A 26,076-nucleotide genomic window follows, 5' to 3' on the forward strand; every position below is an offset into this window, starting at 1 on the left:
CTTTCAAGCTTGACATCGTCATGATAGCAGAACCCTTTTGGAGATATATAGAACCATTTTCAAAAATATTCTATGTAGAATCACATACAACTAATTTTTCATTAATCTGAAGAACTATTTCACGATGCAGAGAACTCTTTAAGCATACAAATGGTTCTTTGAGTGTTCATGGTCTGATAGAATCACTGTCTTTACTAAAGAACCCTTGAAGAACCACTTTTTTAAAGAGTGCAGTCTCATGTTTACTGATGCGCAATTCATACATCCACTCAGCCCTGTGCCCTAATTATAATTCAGTTTCAATGGTGGGTTACAGCCAGACCAACATCACAAGAAAGGGTGAGTTCACCCCCCGAATCTTCACTGTTGACCAAGTTTGTCCAGCCCCTCCTTCACTCTGGGTTTGGAATCTCCTCCCCTTACTGGCTGCTGAAGGCAGCATCACCTCCACGGCTCAGCACACTCTATCAGCAGCACAGCCAAGTTCTACTGCTGCTCCAGCTCAGTCTTCCAGCATCAGCACAGAGAGGAGGTCGAGGGTGTAGAGAAGGGTAAGTGCCAAAGCTGTGTTTAGCTGAGTAGAAATCTGTTTCGGACCACCTGCATGTTGTTTTAGAATCCATGGTGCATTTTTAAGCATGTAAATTGTTGTTTGAGGAAAATATTCCAAAGATATTGATGGGAATGTGTTCCAATTTGTTTCAAACTAGAAAAAACAAACTTTGCTTTTAGTTTTCAGCACTTTTGGTTTAGCAAGATGTGGAACAGTGCTGCTGCTAAACTACAAAATAAGTTAAATAAGTTAGAAAACCACCTCAAGAATTAGAAAAGTGCCGGAAAATGGCAGCTTTTGCACTGTTTTGCTTCTGTTTTGCTTGTGAGCAGTGGGAACTCATGTCAAATTAATGTAATCATTGTTTGGAAGTGGCACGTTCCCTGACACGTTGAAAAGGAGCCAGATGCTTGGCACAGAAGAGCAGGGCGCTTCAGTTCTGTAGTGCTAATTCTGTCAATGCGCATTTGCATCGGACTGAATATACATAGTGGCTCCATCTAATTGTCTTCCACAGCTGATTACGAAGGCACATGTGCACCTGTAGGGTCAGAAGCCGTTTTTTTTTGTTGTTGAAGCGGCTGTCAGGCTGAACGAACCTTGATCAGCTTTGTTATTTTCATGTCTTCATTCAAAGAACTGGCTTTTGTATTCCTTTTCACTTTCATGTGCAAAGGTTGAACTGTTTTGCTTGGAAGGCATGCACTCATATATTAGCGGTTGCCATGCAGAAGCCACAAAACAGGGAAGCAAGCGGTGATTTGTTAAAGTTTCAATCATATTTTACAGTTAAGTCAATTTTCCCAGCAACCAACATCACTGACATCCAATGGGTTTTCCAGAACGTTGTACTGGTTTGCAGTGATGTATCCTTACTCCAGTATATTATATGGAAAAAGCTTTATATTCTTAGTTGTTAATTTTTTAATTACTCTCAAACTCCACATGTTTCACATCTGAAGCCATCAGGAGCTTCTGAAAGGGGGAACTGGTTGGATCTGATTATCCACTTTCACAGTGGCCATAAAATGCTCTGTCCCCCTGTTTTGGAGAAGGTCACTTGGGTGAACTGTGCCTAAAAATGACTAGAAATATAAAAGTGCCTAGAAATATAATGTGACGGAAAAGTCTATGATTTCCAAAACTTCATAGGTGGGCAAGCAAGTCAGCATTAGTAAGTGTTTTTATTGTATTTAAATGCTGTTTTTTATAGTAGCGTTTTGGGGTGGGCAAAATGACCTGATTTTGTCATTATTGTGATAAATAAGCACGCTTTTCTGAGCATATCGCGGATGTCACCAGTACTCAAAGAACCATGACTGGTGTAGGTTTATTGATATTAGTACTAGTATTATATTATTTTTACTTGTGGCACTACAGGTTCTACTTTGTCTGTTCCAAACTTATTAAATCTCAGGAAAAAATATCATGATGCTTAACGTACATCATGTAAATCTCTAGAAGTATCGTGATATAATATTTTTGCCACATCGCTCACCCCTAGTGGCAGTACATGATTTTTTGACATGAAGAAAGCTATTAATTTATTTGTTGTCCATTTTATCTTGGCAAGTATGTCTTTATGGAAAATTGTGAATAGTTTTCACTGCAGGGGGTTCTCACTCCTCAATTTTTACTCCGCATTGCTCACTAGCAGCTCAACACAGAGTCACAATGTTCCACACACAGCAACAGTGTCCTAGTTAAACTTCAGTTTTGTTTCATTATTTTAAATAAGCAATTTTCGAGTGAACGTACATGTTGGTTCTGGAATATTCCATTGGTTCCCAGTGCTGTAATCTTACTGTAGCAGATTCTGTGGGACACTCTTCGGCTGTTTCTTGATTCGTTCAGTTTATCTGTATGTAGTGAATTAGATGGGCAGTGGGGAGGTCCATGGCACCAGGAAAACTGTAGCAGTGCTGACTTAATTATGTGCAACACGCATGTGTAGACAGCATGTAACAATGTAGTATCAACAAAATGGACTGGACAACTCACCCATCATATTGTGCTTGGCCGTATTATCATTCTGGGGACTAACTACCACAGTGCTATAGTATTTCCGATGCTACAGGGGTCCAGTTTTTTTGTTAGCACCTTGCTAACAGTGGTGCATGTAAGCATTTCATTGCATCTATAGCTAAAACACAGTCAGTGCTTCACTTTGACATTCAGACAACATGGTTTTACTTTGTACATTGCCCTTGTAGAGTGACTCTTTCATAAAGATTTAAACTTAAAGCTTGTTCTAGTATTTCTAAAGAAGTCTTCTAGCCTGTTAGCTGTCTGCTAACTCTGTCATGTTTTAAGGTGCAGTTTGTACGATTTTTAGTTAAAACATTCCAGAATTGACTGAAATTATAAGAGAATATGAAGAAATACCAGTTTTGATGTTACAGAGATATCTATTGAAGTTAGCATGCTAACCTGCTAGCCCTGGACCGTCCTGTCTCGTAATACTACTTTGTACCTCATGAGGCTATAATAAGTCACTGTAACATGGAGACTGCCGTCAGCCCAACATGAAACCACATTGAGCAGTAAAGATAAGAAGCGACATAAATAGAAGCAAAACAAGAGTTAACATTGGCGTTGCTTCCCACTGCTGGAGACAGCTCTTGGTAAGTAAAGTGATGAAGGTTGATGCTGAACTTGCAACATTTCTTCTAGACTAGTAAGGAGGGCGAGAAGTGAAGAGGGAGGGACTGTACATTTCCTTGCTTCTTACGTTAGGGGTGGACACCGCAACTTTCTGGTGATATGTTGGCCCCTATTTGTTTGGAGTGTGGAGTATGAATTGGACAGGTTGCGTCATCTTACATCTTGCTCCTTTAATTCATAGCGTAGATAAGCAAAGCGCAACATTTATGAATCATAACATGTTATGGACTGTTCTGTTAGGTAACCATAGCCTTAGTCATCAAGTAGCAATCGTGGTGCTTCCTAAAGTTCTCAAGGACACTCGAATGGAAAAAGCTATAGAGGAAGCAGGGGTTAGAGTAGCAGGAAAACTTCAGCTATCAATCAGTTGGACACTATTGCTACAGATATTTAGTCCAAACATTTTGTTCTATGTCTAATAAACTTCTAAATGTGTTCTAAAAAACTTCTAAATTTTCATTCTTATTTGAACAAAAGTAAGTACTGCTTACTGCTTGGCCTATATAATGTCTAACACCTCTCATCTCTTGGAAAGACCTTCTCAGATCAGGAAGTTTTGGGGTCACCCTGTCCAGCCGTGCTCCGCTAATTCTTAGAGAGGAGGCGAGAGGTAACGCCAGCGTCCACAAGACAGCAGCCATGACCAAAAGCAACGGGGAGAACCCACGCTCGCGCAGCCGGGTGCAGCGAATCCGCGAAGGGATCCACTTGCGTTCTCTGAAGGCAAAGAAGAAAGTGGAGGACATCACCAAGGACGATGTGAAGACCTTCCTGAAGAGGAATGCTTTTGTGCTGTTCACCATTGGAGCAGTCGTTATTGGCAAGTGCATCCTGCAATTGTTGGCTTGTTATTAAGTTGCTCATCTTAAGTCTTATTTTCCAGGAGCTACTCTAAATTATTCAGTAACTACTAAGAAACTAAAACATAAAGGTATTTACGAAAGGTACTAGAGATCATTAGAGTGTAAAGCATTTAAGAGGTTAATACTGGGCGGTAGAATTATATAATATTTTTAAGCAAGTAGAGGCAGAAGTAGAAGCAGCAGTAGAAGTTATTGAACCCAGTAAACTGCATGTGTGGGCCCAGATGTAAGTTCTACACCCCCATAACTACTTTAACTTACATTACATTAGCTTGACTACATCAACTTAATGAACATATATAACTTTTTAGTTTTATAGAAGTTACAGACTTATATTAATAACTATACCAAAGTAATAACTGAACAACAAATTTGAAGTTTAAGGAGTTAAAGTTCAAATTCAACCACAAGAATCAATGGTGCAGTCTAAAAGATTATATTTCAAGAGGTCAGTTTGAAGGACCCACATCATGGGTAACTGAATTTCCTTCCCTTTTTTTAAATGAAAGAGTTTAAAGCAATATGAAAACATGGTTAAACTTTCAAAATGTACAAATCAGTCCATGGAAAATACATTTAAACGAAGCTGCAAAAACTGTTTTGAATTCATCGTTTGTGTGATGTCACAAGAACTTATTTGCATATATCCACCTATTCAGCCTACAGCAGTTTAGCTCCACCCATTCACACTGAAGTTCTAAAGAGTGTTTCAGCTCTGAGAGTTTTTCAAATGACACGCAATACAGAACAGCCAATCAGAGCAGAAGTCTTAAAGGCACAGTAACAAAAAGTGCTGTTTAATTCAAAAGGACTAAAAAGAGGTTGGAAAGAGGTCATTATGGTATATAAAACCACATAAATGTTACAAGGAAAAAATTTCAATGCAGGAAAAATGTAAGATATGGGCCCTTTAAAACTCTGCGTGGTGCTTTAAAGGGTCATTCCAACGATTTGTCAAACAGTTTGGCTTAATTAACTCATTAAGATGAAAATAAAGTCATTCAGACTGGCCCAATGTGAAATGCTCCATTAAAGAGAAACTTACCCAGTTAGAATTGTTCACAGTGGTGGTGATAGGAACCAGACGGCTGAAGAAGTTTAATATCTCTAAAAGCTACATCACAGAAAGTTATTATATGGATTGGTTATGAATACACCGCCTAATGTCTGAGAGGTTGTTTGATATGATTTTGGTCTGAAATGTATCTTTTATAAATACAAAAAGAATGTATGCAAAAAGAAAACATATTTGGTAAGATTTGCTACTATTTTATCTTCAGCATTACACATAAAAACTCAGAACGCACCTGTGGGTTCACTGGTTGTTTTGGATGGTAAATAAAATGGCTGTATTTGTGGTGCAGACAGGTTGACCCCTGGTTCCTATCACCACCACTGGAAAGAAATCAGAGTCTGTAGGTTTCTTTACAATATACCATTTCACACTGGACCACTTTGAATGATGTTTACATCTCAATGGCTGAATTATGCGGAAATTAAAAAAAAACGATGAAATTCCCCTAATATATTCTAGCGAAGCCCTACTGAGCAGTGTAAAAGGACCACACTGTGCTTGGATTGATCTGTAAGGGCTGATTCAGCACCCACTAGAGGCAAACAATGGCTATGACACGAGGCCTGGAAAATACTTATGGCTAAGATTAAGTGGCACCACACGATATGCGAAGATGAATGATGGAAAACTCTAAGCTGCACAAAATAATGAACAAAATGAACAGATACCATCAGCCCATCAGTAATCGGCACACAAGTAATCTGAAACATGATCAATTCAGTGAAAGTTGTGAGAGTTGTGAGGTTCTATTAAAGCTCTGTCTTTACCAGGCATCATGCTGGGATTTGCGCTGCGGCCGTACCGGATGTCCTACAGAGAGGTGAAGTACTTTTCCTTCCCCGGAGAGCTGCTGATGCGCATGCTACAGATGCTGGTGCTGCCCCTGCTGGTGTCCAGTCTGATCACAGGTGGGTATTACAGAGTAATAACACCAACATCTTTGTTTTGTCACCAAAGACTTCACATTTTCCAATAAAATGCACTTTACAATGATTTTATGACCATTAACTTAAAGGTTCCATCTCACGGAAAAAAACAAAGTTTCCTCACTTTTTGGCAAAAAGAGTTTAAAGACAGATGTAAACATTGCTAAAGTTTCAAGACAGACTGTTCACAGCCTGCATACAGTCCATGTATGGAAACAAATGGCTTGTTTTGAGTTTCTTCTGCATTGAAAAAATAGACCATAAATTGGCAAAATGATTACAGTCACTGTAGCCAAAGTATTAAAAATGTGCACTCTTGAAAAAAAGATGGTTCCTCAAGGGTTCTTTCATAAAGAAAATGGTTCTATATAGAACCAAGAACACTCAAAGAACCCTTTGCATGATTAACGGGTTCTTTGCATCATGATGGTGTTCTTCAGATCGATGGAGAGCGTGCTATAGATGGTTCTATTTAGAACCAATTTGATGAGGGTTCTAAATAACATCCAAAGGGGTTCTTCTATTGCTACAAGCTTAACATCATAACAATAGAAGAACCCTTTTGGGTGCTATATAGAACCAGTTTCAAAAAGGCTCTATATAGAACCATCTACAGCACATTCTTAAGAACCCTTTCATGATGCAAAGAACACTTTAATCATGCAAATTGTCCTTTGAGTGTTCTTGGCTCTATATAGAACCGTTTTTTTGCTAAAGAACCCTTGAAGAATGACCTTTTTAAGTGTGTAACAATAGAAGAATGATTTTGGGTGCTATATAGAACCCTTTTCAAAAAGGTTCTATATAGAACCATTTACAGAACATTTCTTAGGAACCCTTTCATGATGCAAACAACACTTTAGTCATGCAAACATAGTTCTACATAGAACGATTTTCTTTACTAAAGAACCTTTGAGGAACCCTCTGTTTTAAGAGTGGGTATGTGCTGTGCACACTTGATGGAGGCCTAAGCCTTCACGCTGAGAGATCATTGCTTTATAGTGGAGGACACAGCTAGCGCATATTGGACCCTTGTGAAATTCGCTAACCGCTGGAGTTATAATCATGAAATAAAATTAAATTAGAGCGCAAAAAAGAGCGCAGTTTGGATGTCTGCTGGCCTGCCAGTTGGCTAGATGTGCTACACCCTTAAAAAAGACGGTTCTTCTAGGCTTCTTTAGTAATGACAGTGGTTATATATAAAACCATAACACTCAGAGAATGGTTAAGTGGTTCTTTGCATGGTGAAATTATTCCTCAGATTGATGGGAGAATGTGTTGTATATGGTTCTATATAGAATATTTCTGAAAATGGTTCTATGTAGCACCAAAAAGGGTTCTGCTATTGTGACGATGTCAAGCTTGAAACAATAGAAGAACCTTTTTTGGTGCTACATAGAACCACTTTCAAAAAGGTCCTATATAGAACCAGATACGACACATTCTCCATCAATCGGGGGAAGCTTCTGACCATGCAAAGAACCTTTTAAGCATGCAGATGGTTCTTTGAATGTCAAGGTTCTATATAGAACCATTGTCTTTACTAAAGAACCCTTGAAGAGCCATCTTTTTTTTAACCCCTTAAAATCTCAGGCTTATTACTTACTAAGGTTTGTTATTCAGTAACTACAGGGACTTCAATGCAAACTGGCTGAGCTATTCTTAGACTATAGAAGTGTGTAATAGAACTTTAACTTTAAGGGGTTAAAAATGTACTTTGTCCAAACTTAACTAATTTTTCTTGTATAAAACAAAGGAACTTGCTGTCACTAAAGCTGATTGGACGTGCATAAACCCACTCTGGCTAGTGAAGTTAACATTTTGATGGGCTAATGTATGAAAAATGACACACACTATACTTTTTTCAGTTATTTTACTGTTTAAAAGAACAGTATACAAGTATGTTCTAGTTGATAATTGCATACTTTTCCAAAGCAGACAAGAAAATTTTCCCGATGCTGTGCCATAAATGAACCCTAACTGTCGCCCTCACTTCATCTGCTGGCACTCGCCCCCAAAACCTTTCATTTTTTCGTATTAGACACATCATGACTCATTGAAAATGGACATGTGGTAGAAAACATGTTGAAGATGAAGGACCGTACAGTCAGTTTGTTGTTCAGGGAGCTCTTCCATTTACTCCCATTCACTGACTCAGGTCCTCTGGTCTCCCTGCTCATGCTTTTCTCACCAAGGATTGCGGCGTCTCTCTGGGGGGGGAGGGTCTCTGGTTATGACTGTCAGCCCAGAATGCTTTTCAAATGAGGCAGCGGCCAATCAGAAGAGAGGTCTACCTATAACAGTCTTAAAGATACAGCCTGTTTATATCTGAGGGATAAAAGGTTAGCAAATAGTTTGTAAAAATGAACATTTTTTGTATATAAAACCACATACATGTCATAATTGAGCCTCAGTTGAACCTAAAAAAAAGTAAAGCATGGGCCATTTAAGGCAGCATGCTTTAAAACTATGGAAAATAATGTTAAACATGTTTGGACTACAGCTGGTTGCACTCTGAGACTCACTGTAACGTAATAAGATTACGTCATTGCCGTAGACTCATTGGAATCTCAATAGGATGCTGTCACATCGCTAGCACTAAATTAGCATATTTTCTTTTGCCGTTTTGGATAATGGAGAGGGTCCCGTGAAAAAATAGGCCTTAACCCCTTAAAATCCCAGACTTACATACTAAGTCTTATTATTCAGTAGCTACAGGGACTTCAATGCAAACTGGTTGAGCTATTCTTAGGTTATAGAAGTGTGTAATAACACTTTGTGCCCTGGCCATGTAAGAGGTTAAATTAGCAAAATGACTGCAGCTATTGCACTCATATTAATACACATGTAGGACTGTGCTGTGCACACTTGATGGAAGTATTTGTAAGAGCCTAAGCCTTCACTTGAGAAGGCACAGGTAGTGCATGTTGGACCCGTGTGAAATTCACTGCCGCTATTTTTCCAGTGTCTTTTTTTGGGTCTCTGTTTTTCTGGCACAGAGACAGTGACTTCATTGTGCTGGCACTATTAGAAGTGGCAGGGAAGAATGAAGCAGAGGTTATGGAGAGAAGCCACCCGCTGTCATGTCCAGCCTGGGCCTGGTGCTCGCAGCTAATCAGTGGTGTGAAGTTCCCTGACTGCTCCCCCACTTCTCCTTCCTCCTGCTTCGTTTCACTCGTATAAAGGACAGAAAGTGTCCTCCGCCTCTTCTTTCAAAACCATATTGTTATGTGGCAATCCATGACCACGATTAATAAAGCTAGTTGTTTGAGGCGTTTGGTAACGAGTGCAAGGGCTGAGGAAAAGACCTGCTAGCTATGTAACGATAATGGGTCATTCAAGCACTGCGGTGGCAAATGTTGATATTTGATTCAAATGTAAAATGTCTTTTATATTGAACAGTGGCAAGTTGCAACACCACTGACTGTAACGCCGCTGACCAAATGAGAAAGTCTGAGCTTTTCTAAAATGATACTTCAGTCACACTGAATGTAGAAAATGACAAATGTTGCAGTCATGTTGTTATTTTTCTTCATTTTTAAAATCATGTATTGTTTTGTGAGTCACACCAATGACACAACCTCTGGCTGATGTTGTGTTCTGACAATCATGTTAAAAGTTGTAACACCACTGTTGAAAGGTATAACACTGCTTACTAGGACAGCACCAACTGTAACACCACTGACAAAATTACTCAAACCTGAGCTTTTCTAAAGTGCCACTTTAGTTTCAAAGTCACATTGTATGTAGAAGATGACAAATATTGTACTCATTTTTAAAATTTAAGAAATGTTTCATGAGTAATAACACTGACACAGTCCGTTGCTGGTCATGTGTTCCGAGAATCATTATGTTGAACAGTAAACTCTACTGACAGTAACACCACTGATACATTCTGTGGCTGGTGATGTGTTCTGAGAATCATTGTTATGTTGAACAGCAAAGTTGTAGCACCACTGACTGTAACACCACTGACAAAATGACTAAAATCCGTGTTTTTCTAAATAAGCACTAAAAATGCAAAAAAATGCCATATATATAATTCATTTTTAAAATCTTTTTTAAACATCTTTATGTTTCATGAGAAACACCACTGACACAATCTATGGCAACATAGGAAGCTGTCAGTATTTAGTCAAATTGAACAGAAATGTAAGAAGATATTTCACCGTAATTCACGCAATTCACACAATTTTATTTAAAATTTTATGTTTTCAAATGTAATGTTTTTACATAATGTTTTTCCCATGACAAAGATGGGACAAGATTTCATCATCAAAATAAAATTAATTATATGTTTACAATATTTTAACTTAGGATATACAACAACTGAAATATCTTTGTAACTATTTACACTGAAAAGTAAGTATAAATTGCAAATTCATAAAAGGTAATACTTTAACGTCTGTGAAGTCACTGCTCCAACATGCTGTTTTTATGCACAACAACAACAACTAATAATCACTAAAACAATTCAACACGAGGAATGATCATAGCTTTTGTTTGTTAATTTAGGAACAGAACAAAGAATACACATCACCTTTGTGAGGTTTACGCTTATTTTGAGCTCATTTTCATGCCTTGCTGGATGCCATTTGCCACTGCAAAGGGAGAATGACCTCGGTCAGAAATGTAATTCTATGTTGTGGTTAATTCATTGTGCGTGCTACAAGGCAGTCGAATGCAAAAGTTTGTGTGCCTTTGGTCAAAAGACATGTTTTGCCGATTTTTTAACACATCCTCTACAGACTGCTAGTATCTTACACTAGTACAGCCTTTTCATCTACCTTCAAGAATATGGTTATTTGGCATTCCAGCAGACACCATCACCTCACTTTTATTGGCCTCATCATCAAACGCCTTCATTATAGTGGGAGGTGAATAGGGCCTGGAGGGTGAGATGTAAGAGGGGCCTGTTTTTGTCTCATCCAGTCTTTGTAGTTTCTTACTCCTGAATTAAGAGAGTAAGTTTGTGTTTGGTGTTGCCATGGAGACACACAGAGAGCTGCATGGCCGCTGGGGTCCGGGCAGGTGGAGGAGTTTCCCAGCCCTGTCACAGAGAGAGAGACAGAGAGAGGGACAGGGAGAGAGAGGGAGAGTTAAAGAGGATGAGAGAGAGGGGTGTGGCTGAGAGGGCCTGTTGGAGTGAGAGAAAACAGAGTGAGCTGAAAGAGAAGGTTCTCTAATGGGGCTGCCCCCAACAGGATTAAAGGAACACATACATCTCTCACGCACAATGGCTGCTTTCTCTTTTGCGCCTGTGAATGTGGATAACGCAGCATAGCGGCCTTTAGCGCTGAAAATGGTGAGCTAGCTGTGTTCGGGGGTATTGTAAGGTCAAGTTCTTTTTTATAAAGGCTTTTCTTCTTCGGGTCTCCACACTGAACCCCTTAAACCCTTTAAAAAACTCATTTTCACAGCCTTAGTCTGGTCTGACACCCAGGTCAGGGTAGCTAAGCAACACTTACTACAGCTCATTTCTGCAGTGTTCTCTTGCTTGGTAGATCTCAATTGACTGTTGGCAAATTCTGACAAGTTATGCCTCCTTTAGCTACACACTTAAAAAAGATGGTTCTTTAAGGTTTCTTTAGTAAAGACAATGGTTCTATTTAGAACCACGAGTTCCTCATAGAACCATTTCATGCTTAAATGGTTCTTTGCATGGTGAAATAGTTCTTCAGATGGTTCTATATAGCACCAAAAAGGGTTATTCCATAGTTACAAGCTTGGCATCGTAGCAATGGAAGAACCCTTTTTTGGTGCTAAATAAAACCATTTTCAAAAATGTTCTATATAGAACCATATACAACACTTCCTCTATCAATCTGAAGAACCATTTCACTATGCAAAGAACCTTTTAGAGCATGAAAGAATTGTGCATAAAAGTCATGGTTCTAAATAGAATCATTCCCTTTACTAAAGAGACCTTAAAGAACCATCTTTTTTAAGAATGAAGCTCAATATTCTAACAAAAGCAGAACCTTTTTTGGTGTTATACAGAACTAGGTTCCATATAGGACCACATACAACACATTCTCCATCAATCTGAAGAACCATTTCATCACGCAAAGAACCGCTTAAACATGAACTGTTTCTGTATAGAACCAAAGAACCTTAGAAGAACCATGTTTTAAAGTTTTTGCTGTTGCTATGTTGAAACTTAGCTCATGCTACCTAGCATTACTAGCACTTGTTCACCAATACAAAGGAAAATTTAGAAGCACAACAGTTTTTATTAAAAATTAATCTACTTTACAAGATGTTCAGTGCAGATATGATTTACATGTTTACAACAATAAGTTTTCATGTCTAATAAGGAGGTTTTAGTGATAAAAGCTACCCCTTCAGATATGCTAACGCTAAAGCTAGCTAATCAGAGCAAGCTGCTAGTTCACCTGTGCTGAGGAGGACTTTTAGTCTTTTACTGAAGGTCTTTTGGCAAACTTTAATGAAACACTACAAAGAATGGCATGTGTACAAGTGCATTAATATTCATCTGTATACTGATAAATGTCTTTAATCACAGATATGAGCACTGTACAGTTGAAGCTGGCTTATTAAGCTAACTATTATGAAGCCAACTAGTTAGATAACTTATCTGAACATTGTTCTGTAAAGTTGTCATCAGACATTAAATTATATGATTTTTTAGCAAATACAGTAACCCAGATAAAGTTTAGCTTAACCATTAGCGCTAGCATAAGGCTGTCTGTTGAGAGTTTTAAAACTGAGCTGTGAGTTTGATCTTCCACACAAATGAATCCAAATGTTCTTGAGCTTCAGGAATGAAATAAAGACACCACCACAATCTAGATCATAAGGATAGCATGTGTCAGGGCTTATATGTCCCCCAGCACCTTTCTACCATCCCTTAGCCTAATGATCCTGAGTAATTTACTGCCAGTGCTGTTCTCACTGCAGGTTTGTTCTGAGTAGTTTTATCAGAGTTTTTTTTTGGAGAGTTCAGAGTTATCAGAGCATTTAGAGACGATTCTGATTGCCTGAGAAGCGTGTCAATTTTATAAACAATCAATTATGCAGAGTATGACTATGAAGTCTAGCTTCCAGTTCTCACACAGCTTGATCTTGAGGCACAGCTGGGTTCTTGTGAAACGCTCATCCGCTCATGAACAGTACCAGTACAAGTTCACGAGGGCAGCCGGAGTGGTACTGCACTGCTGGAGAACAAGGAATTGGCTGATAGCTAGAAGTTTTTCATAGAGCTTGTTCAAGGTTTCTGGCCCCCCATATGTTTCCCATAACCTTATGCATCATAGCTATACATTATAGGAGTTCTTCGGCTTGGGCGTTCTTCAGTTCTTCAAACATTAGCCCCCCTCTCACATTCACTCTTTAATGAATTATGGTGCTACACTCTTAAAAATAAAGGCGCCAAAAGGGTTTTTGAATAACCATAGAAGAGCCACTTTTGATTCCCTAAAGAACCTTTCAGTGAATGGTTAAGAACCTCTACATAATGGTGTAAACTGGTGTAGAACCATTATATTGTGTGAAGTTCTGAAGAGTAACCTAAAGTTGTTCTTCTATGGAATTGCTCAAAGGATCCTTTCTAGTTTGCATCACTAGTTGCCAGGTGGAATATGACCAAAGGTTCGCCACCAAGCTACCAAAAAATTGCTAAATAAACATTTCTTCTCTCCAGGTATGGCAGCACTTGACAGCCGCGCTTCAGGGAAGATGGGCATGCGAGCTGTGATTTACTACATGACCACCACGTTCATCGCTGTGTTTATCGGCATCATCATGGTCCTCATCATCCACCCAGGCAAAGGCTCCAAGGAAGAGTTCACACAGCAGCAGAAGATTGAGCAAGTCAGTCCAGCCGATGCCTTCCTGGACCTAATCAGGTACTGCATGAAGGACACTAGCACGAGTGGAACTAGGGATATGGGAATTGTGGGCTGATGCCAATATCCAAATCTAAACATCTGTTCATTGCCAATAATGTTTTAAGCAATTATCCACTCAAACCGATATGATTCCATCATTATTGTGCTTCCCTAGCTGGAACTGTTGTCTTAATGATGTTTTGCACTGTGTTCTATGGTTTGAGATCTATAGCTGATAGTCTTCGTGGTCTTTCTTTTTCAGAAACATGTTTCCTCCCAACCTGGTTCAAGCTTGCACGCAGCAGGTATGTAGGCCTACTGGGTAGACGTTTTTACTCACTGATGTAATTCATTTTCTCGGTCAGTAGACATCTTCTCAAGACCTCAATTTATGGCTACACAACACTATGGTCTGGTGAGGGGACAGTGTTTGGGGGAAGTCACTATGTATTATTCTCCAAAAGAGTTTTTTCTTTGTACTTTGGTCCCCCGTTGTGCAGGAAACCAGTTTCTCATCAGATTTAATGAGGCAGTGCTTTCTGGCCTTTCAGAGGCCACACAAAGAGCTTGCCAGAGAATACATTATCACCCTTGGATACGCACTACTTGTGAGGATGCCTTGGCTTTTTTAACCATGCAGTCATTTGTTACCACCATTGATGAAGTATAGTCATTTTTCATACTGGTCCAAAATGGTTAACTTCAGATATTAGGAAGGGAGGTATGAGAACCAATGGGCAGTTCGATGGTTTGGGTTGTAAGTTTAAGAGGACACAGCTGTGTTTTGGATTTGTTCGGGTAGAACTTTGGCAGGACAGCGGCAGTGCCATGGTTGGATGTTATGGGGGGGTGGGTATGGAAACCAAGAAAGGGGGACTGCTGGGACCACACAATGCCATGGAAGACACTGACAGTGAGGACAGACGCTGTGGTCCGGACATTCTCCCCAGGGAAATATCGGCGCCAGCTGGATCTAAGAGAATGCACTTTGCAGACATTAATAGAGAATATTGTCTTATTCATGGTTATGGAGATTTACCCAATCTGGATATAGGTCTCAGTTTGGTTTAAAGACTGATGTGATTCACATTTACCCCTAGTAACAGGCAGTTAGTGTATCCAAGACAAAGGGTCTATGGTTTATAGGTTTACCCATCGGTAAAATCTCCATAATGCACAGCCTTAAGTGGCTTATTGCTTTTATAAACTGGCAACATGGTAAAATATGACAAAATACACAAATGTTCAATACATAATTTTAGCTTTAATTCATAATATTCTTAATAAACAACTCTCTTACCAAGAAATGTAGTTCATTTACAGTTTGCTAGTGTTGCTAAGCAATTGTGGACTGCTAAAGAAGGCCAAGAACTTTTAGTTACCCATCATTATATATTGCAGTCAATTCACAACCATTTTGGCCATATATTACACTATAACAGTGTGTAATGTACAAACATTTACCTATTACCTATTACTTATGATAGTTTTTGCTCATCAAAGTACCACAACAATGATCATTCTAATTTCTGCTAGCACCTCTATGTGATTTCCTTTTTTGGGTTAGCAACAAGCTAACAGAGATGCACTTTCATTTTTGTAGTGAACCGATCAATAAATACTTCAATTCAAAATACTTTAAATAATGGAGGAGCAGTTTACCCTGCTATCTTTTAGCCTGTTTAGCTTGCTATCTTTTAGTTGTTGAGAAATAAGTTGCCAACCCCATCCGTTCAAACAAAACCAGGTTCTACACTTGCTGGTCCTTGTGAGCAGAAGAATACAGAACAATTATGGTTTTTAGAGGCCAGCAAAACCAGCATATGATGCGTTTTGGACACTTGTATGCTAATCTGCAGCAATGGAAACTGTTATGTTGATCACCCCTAAAACCAGCATTTGTTGTGTTTTGGACAGTGGTATGCTAGTCAAGCAGAATGACCATTGCTGGGTGTCCAGCTAAACCACCGCCAGCACCAGTTTTCAGCAGAGTAGTACAGAATTCAGTTGCTGTGAGGCGGTCATAGATGTGCATATTTCAAGTATTTTACAAAATGAATCCCAACCTCAGGAATGCTCTCAGTTCCTACCAACAGGCTGTTCTTTGAGAAGAAGAGAAAGACTCTTCCTAGCCCTGTATCCTGTCCATGTTTCTAATTCTGCATGTCTCTTCTCTTTTCCTATAGTTCAAGACACAGTACGGCAAGAGGGTCATCAATGTGAAGGTGATAGTGAATGAAAGCATTTTTAACCTGACCAACGCCACTCAGGAGATTACCCGCGAAGAGATAATACCAATCTCTGGCACCACCAGTGGTGTCAATGCCCTGGGGCTGGTAGTGTTCTCCATGTGCTTTGGCCTGATCATTGGAAATATGAAAGAGGAGGGCCAAGCCCTCAGGGACTTCTTTGACTCCCTCAATGAGGCCATCATGCGCTTGGTTGCTATCATCATGTGGTGAGTATTAAGACGGTCAATGTGAGTGGGCAGGCATTTCGTTGGTTGTAGGATGCATTGAAAAGGCCTGCATTGCATTATTACACTGAAACTTTCGTGCTGTTCCTTTGAAACATTTGGAAGTCTGTTTTCCATTCACACATTAATCCCCGTCCAGAAGTAAATTACTTTGTTAATGGTCATTCTAAACTGAAAACGGCCAGATTGTGTCCTCGATGTTCCTCGAGACAAATTTAAAAACCACTAATACCTGACAGTGTTTCAGTGAGATGATCTTTCCTGGCAGTTATTCATTGGTCACCTCTTTCCCTTTTAAGGTATGCACCCATTGGTATCCTCTTCTTGATCGCTGGCAAAATCGTGGAGATGGATGATATCACTGAAATGGGAGGTCAGCTAGGCATGTACACTGTGACGGTCATCATAGGCCTCCTCATCCATGGCATGGTTGTTCTACCCACCCTGTATTTTGTCCTCACAAGAAAGAACCCTTTTATCTTCATCACTGGTTTACTGCAGGCCCTCATCACCGCCCTGGGCACATCATCCAGGTAGGACTCAAGAGCCACTTCTCAGACGGAACATGTCAAAGGCTCATGTTTTGAAACTCAAGCCTTGTTTACCTTCTTTTGCCTTTCGCAGTTCAGCCACGCTGCCCATCACGTTCAAGTGCTTAGAAGAGAACAACAAGGTTGATAAGAGGGTGACCCGGTTTGTGTTGCCGGTGGGCGCTACCATCAACATGGACGGAACAGCACTGTATGAGGCACTGGCAGCTATCTTTATCGCCCAGGTTAACAACATGGACATGAACTTCGGGCAAATCATAACCATTAGGTGAGCATATATTGGATACATTTTGCTTTCTACACCTCACTGAATGGCTTTCACCTTCACGATTCGGACCCAAGAACTGGCAAAACAACTTGGCTAGCATGTAGTTTTTCTAGCAAGTATGTTAGCTTGTGCACTAGCTAATCTTACTGAAGTTTTAGTAAACGTACTAAAGTTCCAGCTCGTTAATTTCTAGCTTGTGTGCTAAAGGTTTTTTTCTATAAAATAACTGAGAGTTTTAATATGAGTTTACTTTTGTACAGTGCAGTAGCTGCAGCTAAGACTAAACTAAAATTCACAAGACTAAACTAAAATTCTCTGCTAAAGATTCAAGGCTTGGTTCGCATTCACACCCCTGAGACTTGAGACTCAACTCAGACTCGCATGGATCGACATGTGAACATCTGTGATGTCTTTAAAGTACATGTCTCTCATCTCTGAGAATGTGCTCAACTATATTGTTTCATTCTCGGCTTTGGAGATATTCCCAAATGGGAAAATTCAGTTTGGTTTAAATTCTAATGTTATTCACATTTGCCATTTGGTGGTTATAAAGGTTGGTCATTGGTCACTCTGTTGTACACTGCATAGGACAATGAAATTAAAGGATATTACCTATCCATTTGAGTGCTACTCCGCACTAAAGAATGCAAAGTAGGGCAGATTAAAATTAAGTTACATCTCATACATTGATCCCAAATGAACTGAATGACATACATATCAGAAGTCATAATATACTATCATCCAGCTGTACACTGAATAGGACAGCATAAATAAGTTATAAGAATATTGTCTGTCCATTTGTTTGTTTGGACCACTTTTTAAATCATTAAATGTTCCACATGTTGCACATTACAACCTTTATTGCAGTTCCTTGACATTTCAGTAAGACAGTCTCTCTGTTTAAATGCTGTAGCATCACTGCCACTGCTGCCAGTATCGGAGCAGCTGGAATCCCCCAGGCTGGTCTGGTCACCATGGTGATTGTGCTGACCTCTGTAGGACTCCCCACTGATGATATAACCCTCATCATTGCAGTCGATTGGTTCCTGTGAGTCCACACCTTCCTTTTATTACATTTGAATCCTTTCAATCTGTCATAACTTATTGGATATATTGTTATATTGGAAAAGATTTAGACCTTAATCGACAACAATGTATCTGATATATTACAGCTACAGTTTTGCTTCAAAACTCGTTTCCTACATTACGTCCCCATCTGATGTTAGATTCTTTTTCTATATCTACCCTAGTGACACACTTATATAAGCTCATGGGTCTTGCTCCATTTTTTTCCCAGCAAATTTCATGTCATTTCAATTGGTTTTAACATAGAAACGTAATTAGGTTAGCCAAATTAATCATTCCAAATAGAATCCCCTTACCATAAATTACACAGCTAATTGGATGTGAAAAAATCTTAGTTCCTAAACTGGGATGGATAAACTGAAAAGAAAGTGCACGTTATCACTGCTGGATACATCCATGTGCACTCACTATTCTCTTTATTAGAAACCCCTATTTTGTACTTTTAGTCACTGACCTCTTATATATCACCTTACGTGTCCAATGTAGGTGTACAATTGCAGAATGTAGTCCATCTGTTTGTAAGCTGCCCTCCACAACATTCATCACTGGTCAGGGTCTGATCACAACCATTCTCAGCTCAACAGTGACAATAACATAATAGTGGTCAATTCTAGGTTAAGAGCTGTCCACCACGCAGATAGATCTAGCCAAGAGCCGCTATGTTGTCAGAAACTGACCAATGATAAAAGGCAGGAGGATGGCTCACACTAACTGTGAACAATACAGTGCTAAAGATATATTTTTTCACTTTAAGAGTCATCTCATCTAGACAAGCTGTCTTCTTTCACGTAAAAATGTCTAGAAATAAGTTAAATAATCCTATAACACTCTTATAATATTTTTATACATCTCAAAATCAGAAACATTACACATTTTCACTGAATTTAAGATGATTTCACTTGCTGAGATACACTACATGGCCAAAAGTATGTGGACACCTGACCATCACACCTCAGTGAGACTGTTGGATATCCCATACCAAAACATCAGCAATAACATGGGGATGTTTGTGGCTACAACAGCCCCCACTCTGGGGGGAAGGATTTCCACAAGATTTGTGAAGGAATTTGTGCCTATTCAGTCAAAAGAGCATTTGCGAGGCCAGGCACTGATGTCGGACAAGAAGGCCTGGCTTGCAATTGATGATCCAGTTCATCCCAAAGGTGTTCAGTTAGGTTGAGGTCAGGGCTCTGAGCAGGCCACTGGAGTTTCTCCACATAAGGCTCATCAAACTTGTCTTTATGGACCCCACTTTCTGCACAGGGGTGCAGTCATGCTGGAAAAGCAAAGGACCTTCCCCAAACTGAAAGCATGTAATTGTCTAAAATGTCTTTTTTTACTGTAGCATTAACATTACCCTGGCAGGTTGCGTTCTCCCGGCATTTACCAAACTCAGATTTGTCCATCAGACTGCCAGATAGTGAAACATGATTCACCGCTCCAGAGAACACGTTTCCACTGCTTCATAGTCCCGTGGCGGTGAGCTTTACACCACTCTAGCTGACACTTGGCATTGCGCATAGTGATCTTAGGCTTTATGTACAGCTGCATGGCCATGGAAACTCATTTCCTGAAGCTCCTGATGCACAGTTTTTGTGCTGAAGTTGCTTGCAGCTGTTGTTTGGAAGTGAATGACTCAGCATCTCCGCTCCACACTTAAAGTCACTGAGCTCTTCAGCATGACCCATTCAACTGCCACTGTTCATCTATGGAGATTGCATGGCTACGTTACCCATGGGTTTGGCTGAAACAACTCAAGTCAATATTAAGAAGGGGTTTCCACATGCTTGTGGCCATATTATGTACACCACACTGTACACCATAGGCCATAGGTCTTTCAAGGGAGGTGTTTCCAATAACGACACACACATATATATAATCATACTGAGAAACTATCCTTTATTATACTTTTAAACTTTTTTAATATATTATTTTCTCTCATGCTCTCTGCTCTGTATTGACCTGGCCTACAGGGACCGGTTGCGCACAACGACCAACGTCCTGGGAGATTCAATAGGAGCGGGCATCATAGAGTTCCTGTCAAAAGACGAGCTGCAGAACGGCGATGTGGAGATGGGAAACTCTGTAGTAGAGGAGAACGAAGTGAAGAAGCCTTACCAGATGATCCCTCAAGAGAACGAGTACGAGAACGAGAAACCTCCAGACAGCGAAACCAAGATGTAGTGACTCCCAGTCCTCCTGTAGTCCATGCCCAGGCAGGGATTTTACTTGCGTGCGTGTCTGTGCATGTGTGTATGTGTGGGCATATGAGCTTAAGCACTGAAAAAAAAAAAGCGATGCATTAAATTAACTTGATTCAAATGTGTATTTCATTTCCACCCAATTAAAATATATTACATCTACACAATTTTGTATTTTAGTGTAGGGAACACTTTAGCCAAAAGGAAGAATGTAGCCACTGCTGCATCTGCTGTAAACATGCCAACATCACCTCATATAGCAGTGCCACAATAGTCTCAAGATTGATAAGCTGTATATCAGAGCATGCTGGGAATTGTAGTATGTGAATGTTGATTGATGAAAACGCAAAAAGAATACAAAATTGTGAATTCTGTCAAACTGATGAGGTTAAGGGGGTGTAATTCTGCATTTCAGAGTTAGCTGAAAATTCTTTGTTTTAGTCGCCCCATTAAATATTATTAGCAATAATATTCAGAAATGCTGGGCATATTTGAATCCTGTAAATTCAATGCATGACTTTTTCAGCCTGTGATGACTGTTATTCCTGTTTTTCATTGGCTACTTTTGTTCTTTGCCGTTCCCTTTTGAATTACGTGTTTAGTAATAGTGTCTGATATCTCTATTGTTAATTCAGTGTTCTGTTATACTGCACTGGTCACTACTCCTGGGCCGCATGTCAATCACCGAACATCAGAATGTGGCCTATGTGAAAATATTCAGTAATTTGAGAACTTTTTAGTTAAACCGAGACTGGACACAATGTCGAAATGTTCCTCAGATTGGAATTTGAATGTTTGGCACTGAAGATGGTTTAGAAAGGTGAAGCGAGATGGTCTGAAGAATGGAAAGTAGGACATGTGATTAAAACAATTGTGTTTAGCCACATATATGGATGTCAGAGTATCTGAAAGCTCTACCAAGAAGTTAATGTCTGTTTGGTAATTGGATGGACATGTCCACCATCCTTGTCCAAAGTATCATGCTGGGGGGTGGGATGTCCAGCAGGATTCTGACCAAAATACAGATTTTATGTCTGAGATGGATGGTTAGTCCATCCAGGTAAAATTTTCCAATCACTAATTTACAAAATCAGTTTCAAATATTGCATAATAGGCAGTTCCCTTCTTTTACTGGGGTACGTTTCCTTCTCAGAGACTCCACGAAACGCCACTGTGTTCAAAGACAAGTGTATTTCGCCCTTCTTTAAGTTCCTATGCTGTGCGTTTTCCTTTATTGTCGATGCTGGAAGAGCCAGAATGTTCACATTTTGTTATAAACTTCAGTGCAAAAGTCAGAGACCATCCTTCATTTATTTACTTTCCAGTCAAAACGGACTCTAAGTACAATTAATTCATTTTTTCAGAGTCAGGAAAAAAGCAGAACACATTTATTTAACAGAAAACGGCCTCAGCAACTAAATATCAGATTTTTCAGTATTTAGTGAGCAGTGTTTCCCTTTAATACAGCTTCCATTCTTTTCAGGAGACTCGCTTTCAGTTTGTCAAAGAAATCTGCAGGGATATTTTTCCACACATACAAAGTTCAGTCTTAGAAGCTGGTTGTATTTTCTGCTTCTCTTAGACTCATCAGTCCAAACACCACTCACTCCACATTTCAGATGACATCTTTTGTTGTTCTATTCTTCTTCCTCTTGTCCTTCTTCTTTTTTAATGTTTCCTTTTCTCAGGAATGGCTTTTTGACAGCTACACATCCTTTCAGACTCATAGCGCTGAGTTGTCTTCTCACAGTAGAAGGATGGACAGAAACACCTTATGTTTTCAGATCCGAATCAAGAGTGGAGCTTGATTTTCTCCTCTCTCTAAGATGAAAGCTGTAACTGTTTACATGGGGACAGCGTTGGTGGTCGACTAGGTCTTTCAGGTGGTTATTAGGAGTCCCATCTTCTCTGGATCATTGTTTATCCTTTTTTGAGCATTTTTTCACTTCATGTTTCACTTCATGTTTCCCCTTTCTTACAACAGTGGATTATTTTACATCTAATGTCCTCAGAAATATCTCCTGATAAAAAGAATGTCTTGTACTTAACGGCTGTTTTGACTGAAAGCTAAAAATAAATGAAGGGTGGTCTCTGATTTTTGCACAGTACTGTACATATTTCTATGCTGATTTCTTTATTTTTCCCTATTGTTCTGTAGGATGTCTTGGTAGCATTGAAAGATTGTCCTTTTGCTGCCGTTTGCTAACATAAATAGAGGATATTATGAATATATGTAGATGCTTTTATTAATTGTAGATATTATGAACGACTGTTTACTTGAAGTTTACTCCTGAGAAAGTCTCGAGCCAGAGCGTTCTGTCGGTCTGAGAAATGGGTGAATTCAGCGTTACAGACACAGCCATGCTGACTGGATACTAACTCACTCAAATGGAAACTGTGATTTTGCTTTTCTTTTCCGTGTCGTGCTCATTGGGATGATGTTCACCTTGCTGGATATTTGCCCTTAGATTCACACAAAAAGTACGGTTTAAATGTGGTTTAAAATCTACATGGGTTAAATGAAACTGTAGGTTTGGCTATGGTAAATATAGTTTTGAATAAAAGTGGGAAAAGGAAACACATTGCCTGTATTTTACTGACTAACAGAATTGTTGATCTCATCACCATGGATAATGGGTTTGTGTGCAGAAACAGAATAAAGCTATATAATATAAATATAAGCACTGTTAAAGACATATTCCCTCACATTGCAAATAATGGTATCTCATCAAGTGAAATGATCTTAATATATCTAATATATCTAATATTTCCCATTTTGAGATGGTTGTGTGCTTATTATAAGATTATCTAGCCTATTTCTAGACATTAATTACTTGTTTTAGGTCATTTTATCAAGTAAAATTGGTTTCTCATGTCTTACAACAAGTAGAATTATCTGCCAATATAGTGAGATAATTTTACTTAATAAAATCACTTAAAACAAGTGAAAATGTCTAGTAATAAGGTAAATAATCTTAAACTAAGCTTACAACAATCTCAATACAAGAAATATTAGAATTATTGACTATATTCAAGGTAAGTTTACTTGACAAGATATGATTTTTTGCAGTGCATTAGAATTTATTGAGAGTTCTGAAAGTATTGGTAGCTAAAGCACATCAACAGTCTGCATATTTACATTTACATTTACATCATTTAGCAGACGCTCTTATCCAGAGCGACTTACAAAAAGTGCTTTGTCTATCCAGAGAAAGTATCTTTGCTAGTTACCAATAGGTTAGAGAGAAAGCCAGTCCTGAGCTCAGATACTGCTAGAATCAGAAAGTCATTGACACCTAGTGAAAAAGGAACAGAGTTAAACACAGAGCAGTACAATACAATACATAAGTGCTGTACAATACATTACAATCAATATTTAATTAATATGCATATAGACTGTCTACCACTGATAACAATCAAAACAAATAGTTTTTTAACAAGTGCTTATAAAGTCATTAGTATTATTATTATTAAAAGTAGTAGTAGTTGTTGTAGTATTAGTAGTAGTAGTAGTAGTAGTAGGTATTAGTAGTAGTAGTAGTAGTAGGTATTATTATTATTAGTAGTAGTAGTAGTAGTGGTAGTAATAAGGGAAAGCTGGGCACAAACTAACGTAGTAAAGTCCAACATGGATATTTTACGTAGTTATGTGTTGAATGTAGAATGTGCTTTTAGCCATCTTCTCATATCCCCCTAGCAAAGTCATCTAAGAATTTTGACAGCAATCTGACAGATATTTCTCAAAATTCATAATTTTTCTTTACGTATATTGTGTGAATAAGACCTATATTATTTTAATTACCCTCTTGGTGGCTGTAATATAGCACTGTTTGAAGAATACTATATACTCCACTAACAGTGAAAAGGCAAAAGTATAGACCTACATTGTGGAGTTTTACTGCAGTGGTACAACTAAGCTTCCCAAAGTAAACAATGAGAGATTTCCATACTCCTCAATACACATTTAAAAACAATGATTCATTTCATGTTTTCATGGTTCTTTGCATGGTGAAATGGTTCTTCAGATTGATGGAGAATGTGTTGTCACTCTTAAAAAAGATGGTTCTTCAAGGGTTCTTTAGTAAAGAAAATGGTTCAATATAGAAACATGAACACTCAAAGAACCTTTTGCATGATTAAAGGGTTCTTTGCATGAAAGTGTTCTTCAGATTGATGGAGAATGTGCTGTAGATGGTTCTATATAGAACCTTTTTAAAAATGGTCCTGTACAGCACCCAAAGGGTTCTTCTATTGTCATGGTGTCAAGCTTGTGACAATAGACGAACCCTTTTTGGTGCTATATTGAACCATATACAACACATTGTCCCCCAGTCTGAAGAACTATTTCACCATGCAAAGAACAATTTAAGCATGAAACGGATCTATAAAGAACTCATGGTTCTAAATAAAACCATTACCCAAAAAAAGATTTTTCTATTGTTATGATGTCAAGCTTGTAACAATAGAAGAACCCTTTTGGGTGCTATATAGAACCCTGATGTGGTGGTGGTGTGTTAGTGTGTGTTGCGATGGTCTGAGTGGATCAGACACAGCAGTGCTGCTGGAGGTTTTAAACACCTCAGTGTCACTGCTGGACTGAGAATAGTCCACCAACCAAAAATATCCAGCCAACAGCGTCCTGTGGGCAGCGTCCTGTGACCACTGATGAAGGACTAGAGGATGACCAACACAAACTGTGCAGCAGCAGATGAGCTATCGTCTCTGACTTTACATCTACAAGGTGGACTGACAAGGTAGGAGTGGACAGTGAGTGGACACAGTGTTTAAAAACTCCAGCAGCACTGCTGTGTCTGATCCACTCATACCAGCACAACACACACTAACACACCACCACCACATCAGTTACTGCAGTGCTGAGAATGATCCACCACCCAAATAATACCTGCTCTGTGAGGGTCCATGGGGGTCTTGACCACTGAAGAACAGGGTAAAAGGGGGCTAACAAAGTATACAGAATATTAGACAATAGTCTCTATACTTGTTAATCTTTTAAAGTTGTATTTTGTTCAAGTTTATGTGTACAAGGTGAGTGTATAATAAATACATCAAAATACTCACCAAAGAAAACATATTTTTATAATTATATATAATATATAAATATATAATAATATATTTTAATTTTGTAATTAAAAAGTCTATACTTGTGTTATAGACATTGTGACCCCTGGTTACCACCACTGTAAAGAAAATCTGAGTTGGTAAGTTTCTCGACAAACCAACCATTTAACATCAAACCACTGAATTACTTTGTTTACATCTTAAAAATTATGCTGAAATTTTCAAAAATTGATGGAATTCTCCTTTAAATATTTTTAATTAGATAATTAATAAAAAAGAAAGTGTTAATTATGAGTAAAACATATAAAATATATACAGATTATACACTGAGTCAGTTATCATTGAAGGTTGCGCAAAAATCTTTGTTCCATTGCTGGAACAGTGCTGCCCCCTGGTGGACAATATAAGCACAGTAGCAGGACCAACTATTCCAAACCATCATGCATAAAGATCTACCTGCCCACATAAAATATCCCTTCTCAGA

General features: G+C 38.8%; 1 protein-coding gene across 1 annotated transcript; it reads left to right on the top strand.

Moving 5' to 3' along the window:
* The first annotated feature begins 452 nt into the window (after positions 1-452).
* On the top strand, positions 453-20,496 carry slc1a3b (solute carrier family 1 member 3b). The gene is made up of 10 exons (XM_036595327.1): positions 453-551; positions 3,753-4,037; positions 5,926-6,063; positions 13,745-13,949; positions 14,194-14,236; positions 16,118-16,389; positions 16,707-16,940; positions 17,032-17,226; positions 18,140-18,274; positions 20,286-20,496. The coding sequence occupies exons 2-10, from the start codon at positions 3,857-3,859 to the stop codon at positions 20,494-20,496; spliced, it is 1,614 nt and encodes a 537-aa protein (XP_036451220.1). The 5' UTR covers positions 453-551; positions 3,753-3,856.
* The last annotated feature ends 5,580 nt before the right edge of the window (positions 20,497-26,076 follow it).

This window comes from Colossoma macropomum, unplaced genomic scaffold (genome assembly GCF_904425465.1).
Source record: "Colossoma macropomum unplaced genomic scaffold, Colossoma_macropomum, whole genome shotgun sequence".
Classification (NCBI taxonomy): domain Eukaryota; kingdom Metazoa; phylum Chordata; class Actinopteri; order Characiformes; family Serrasalmidae; genus Colossoma; species Colossoma macropomum.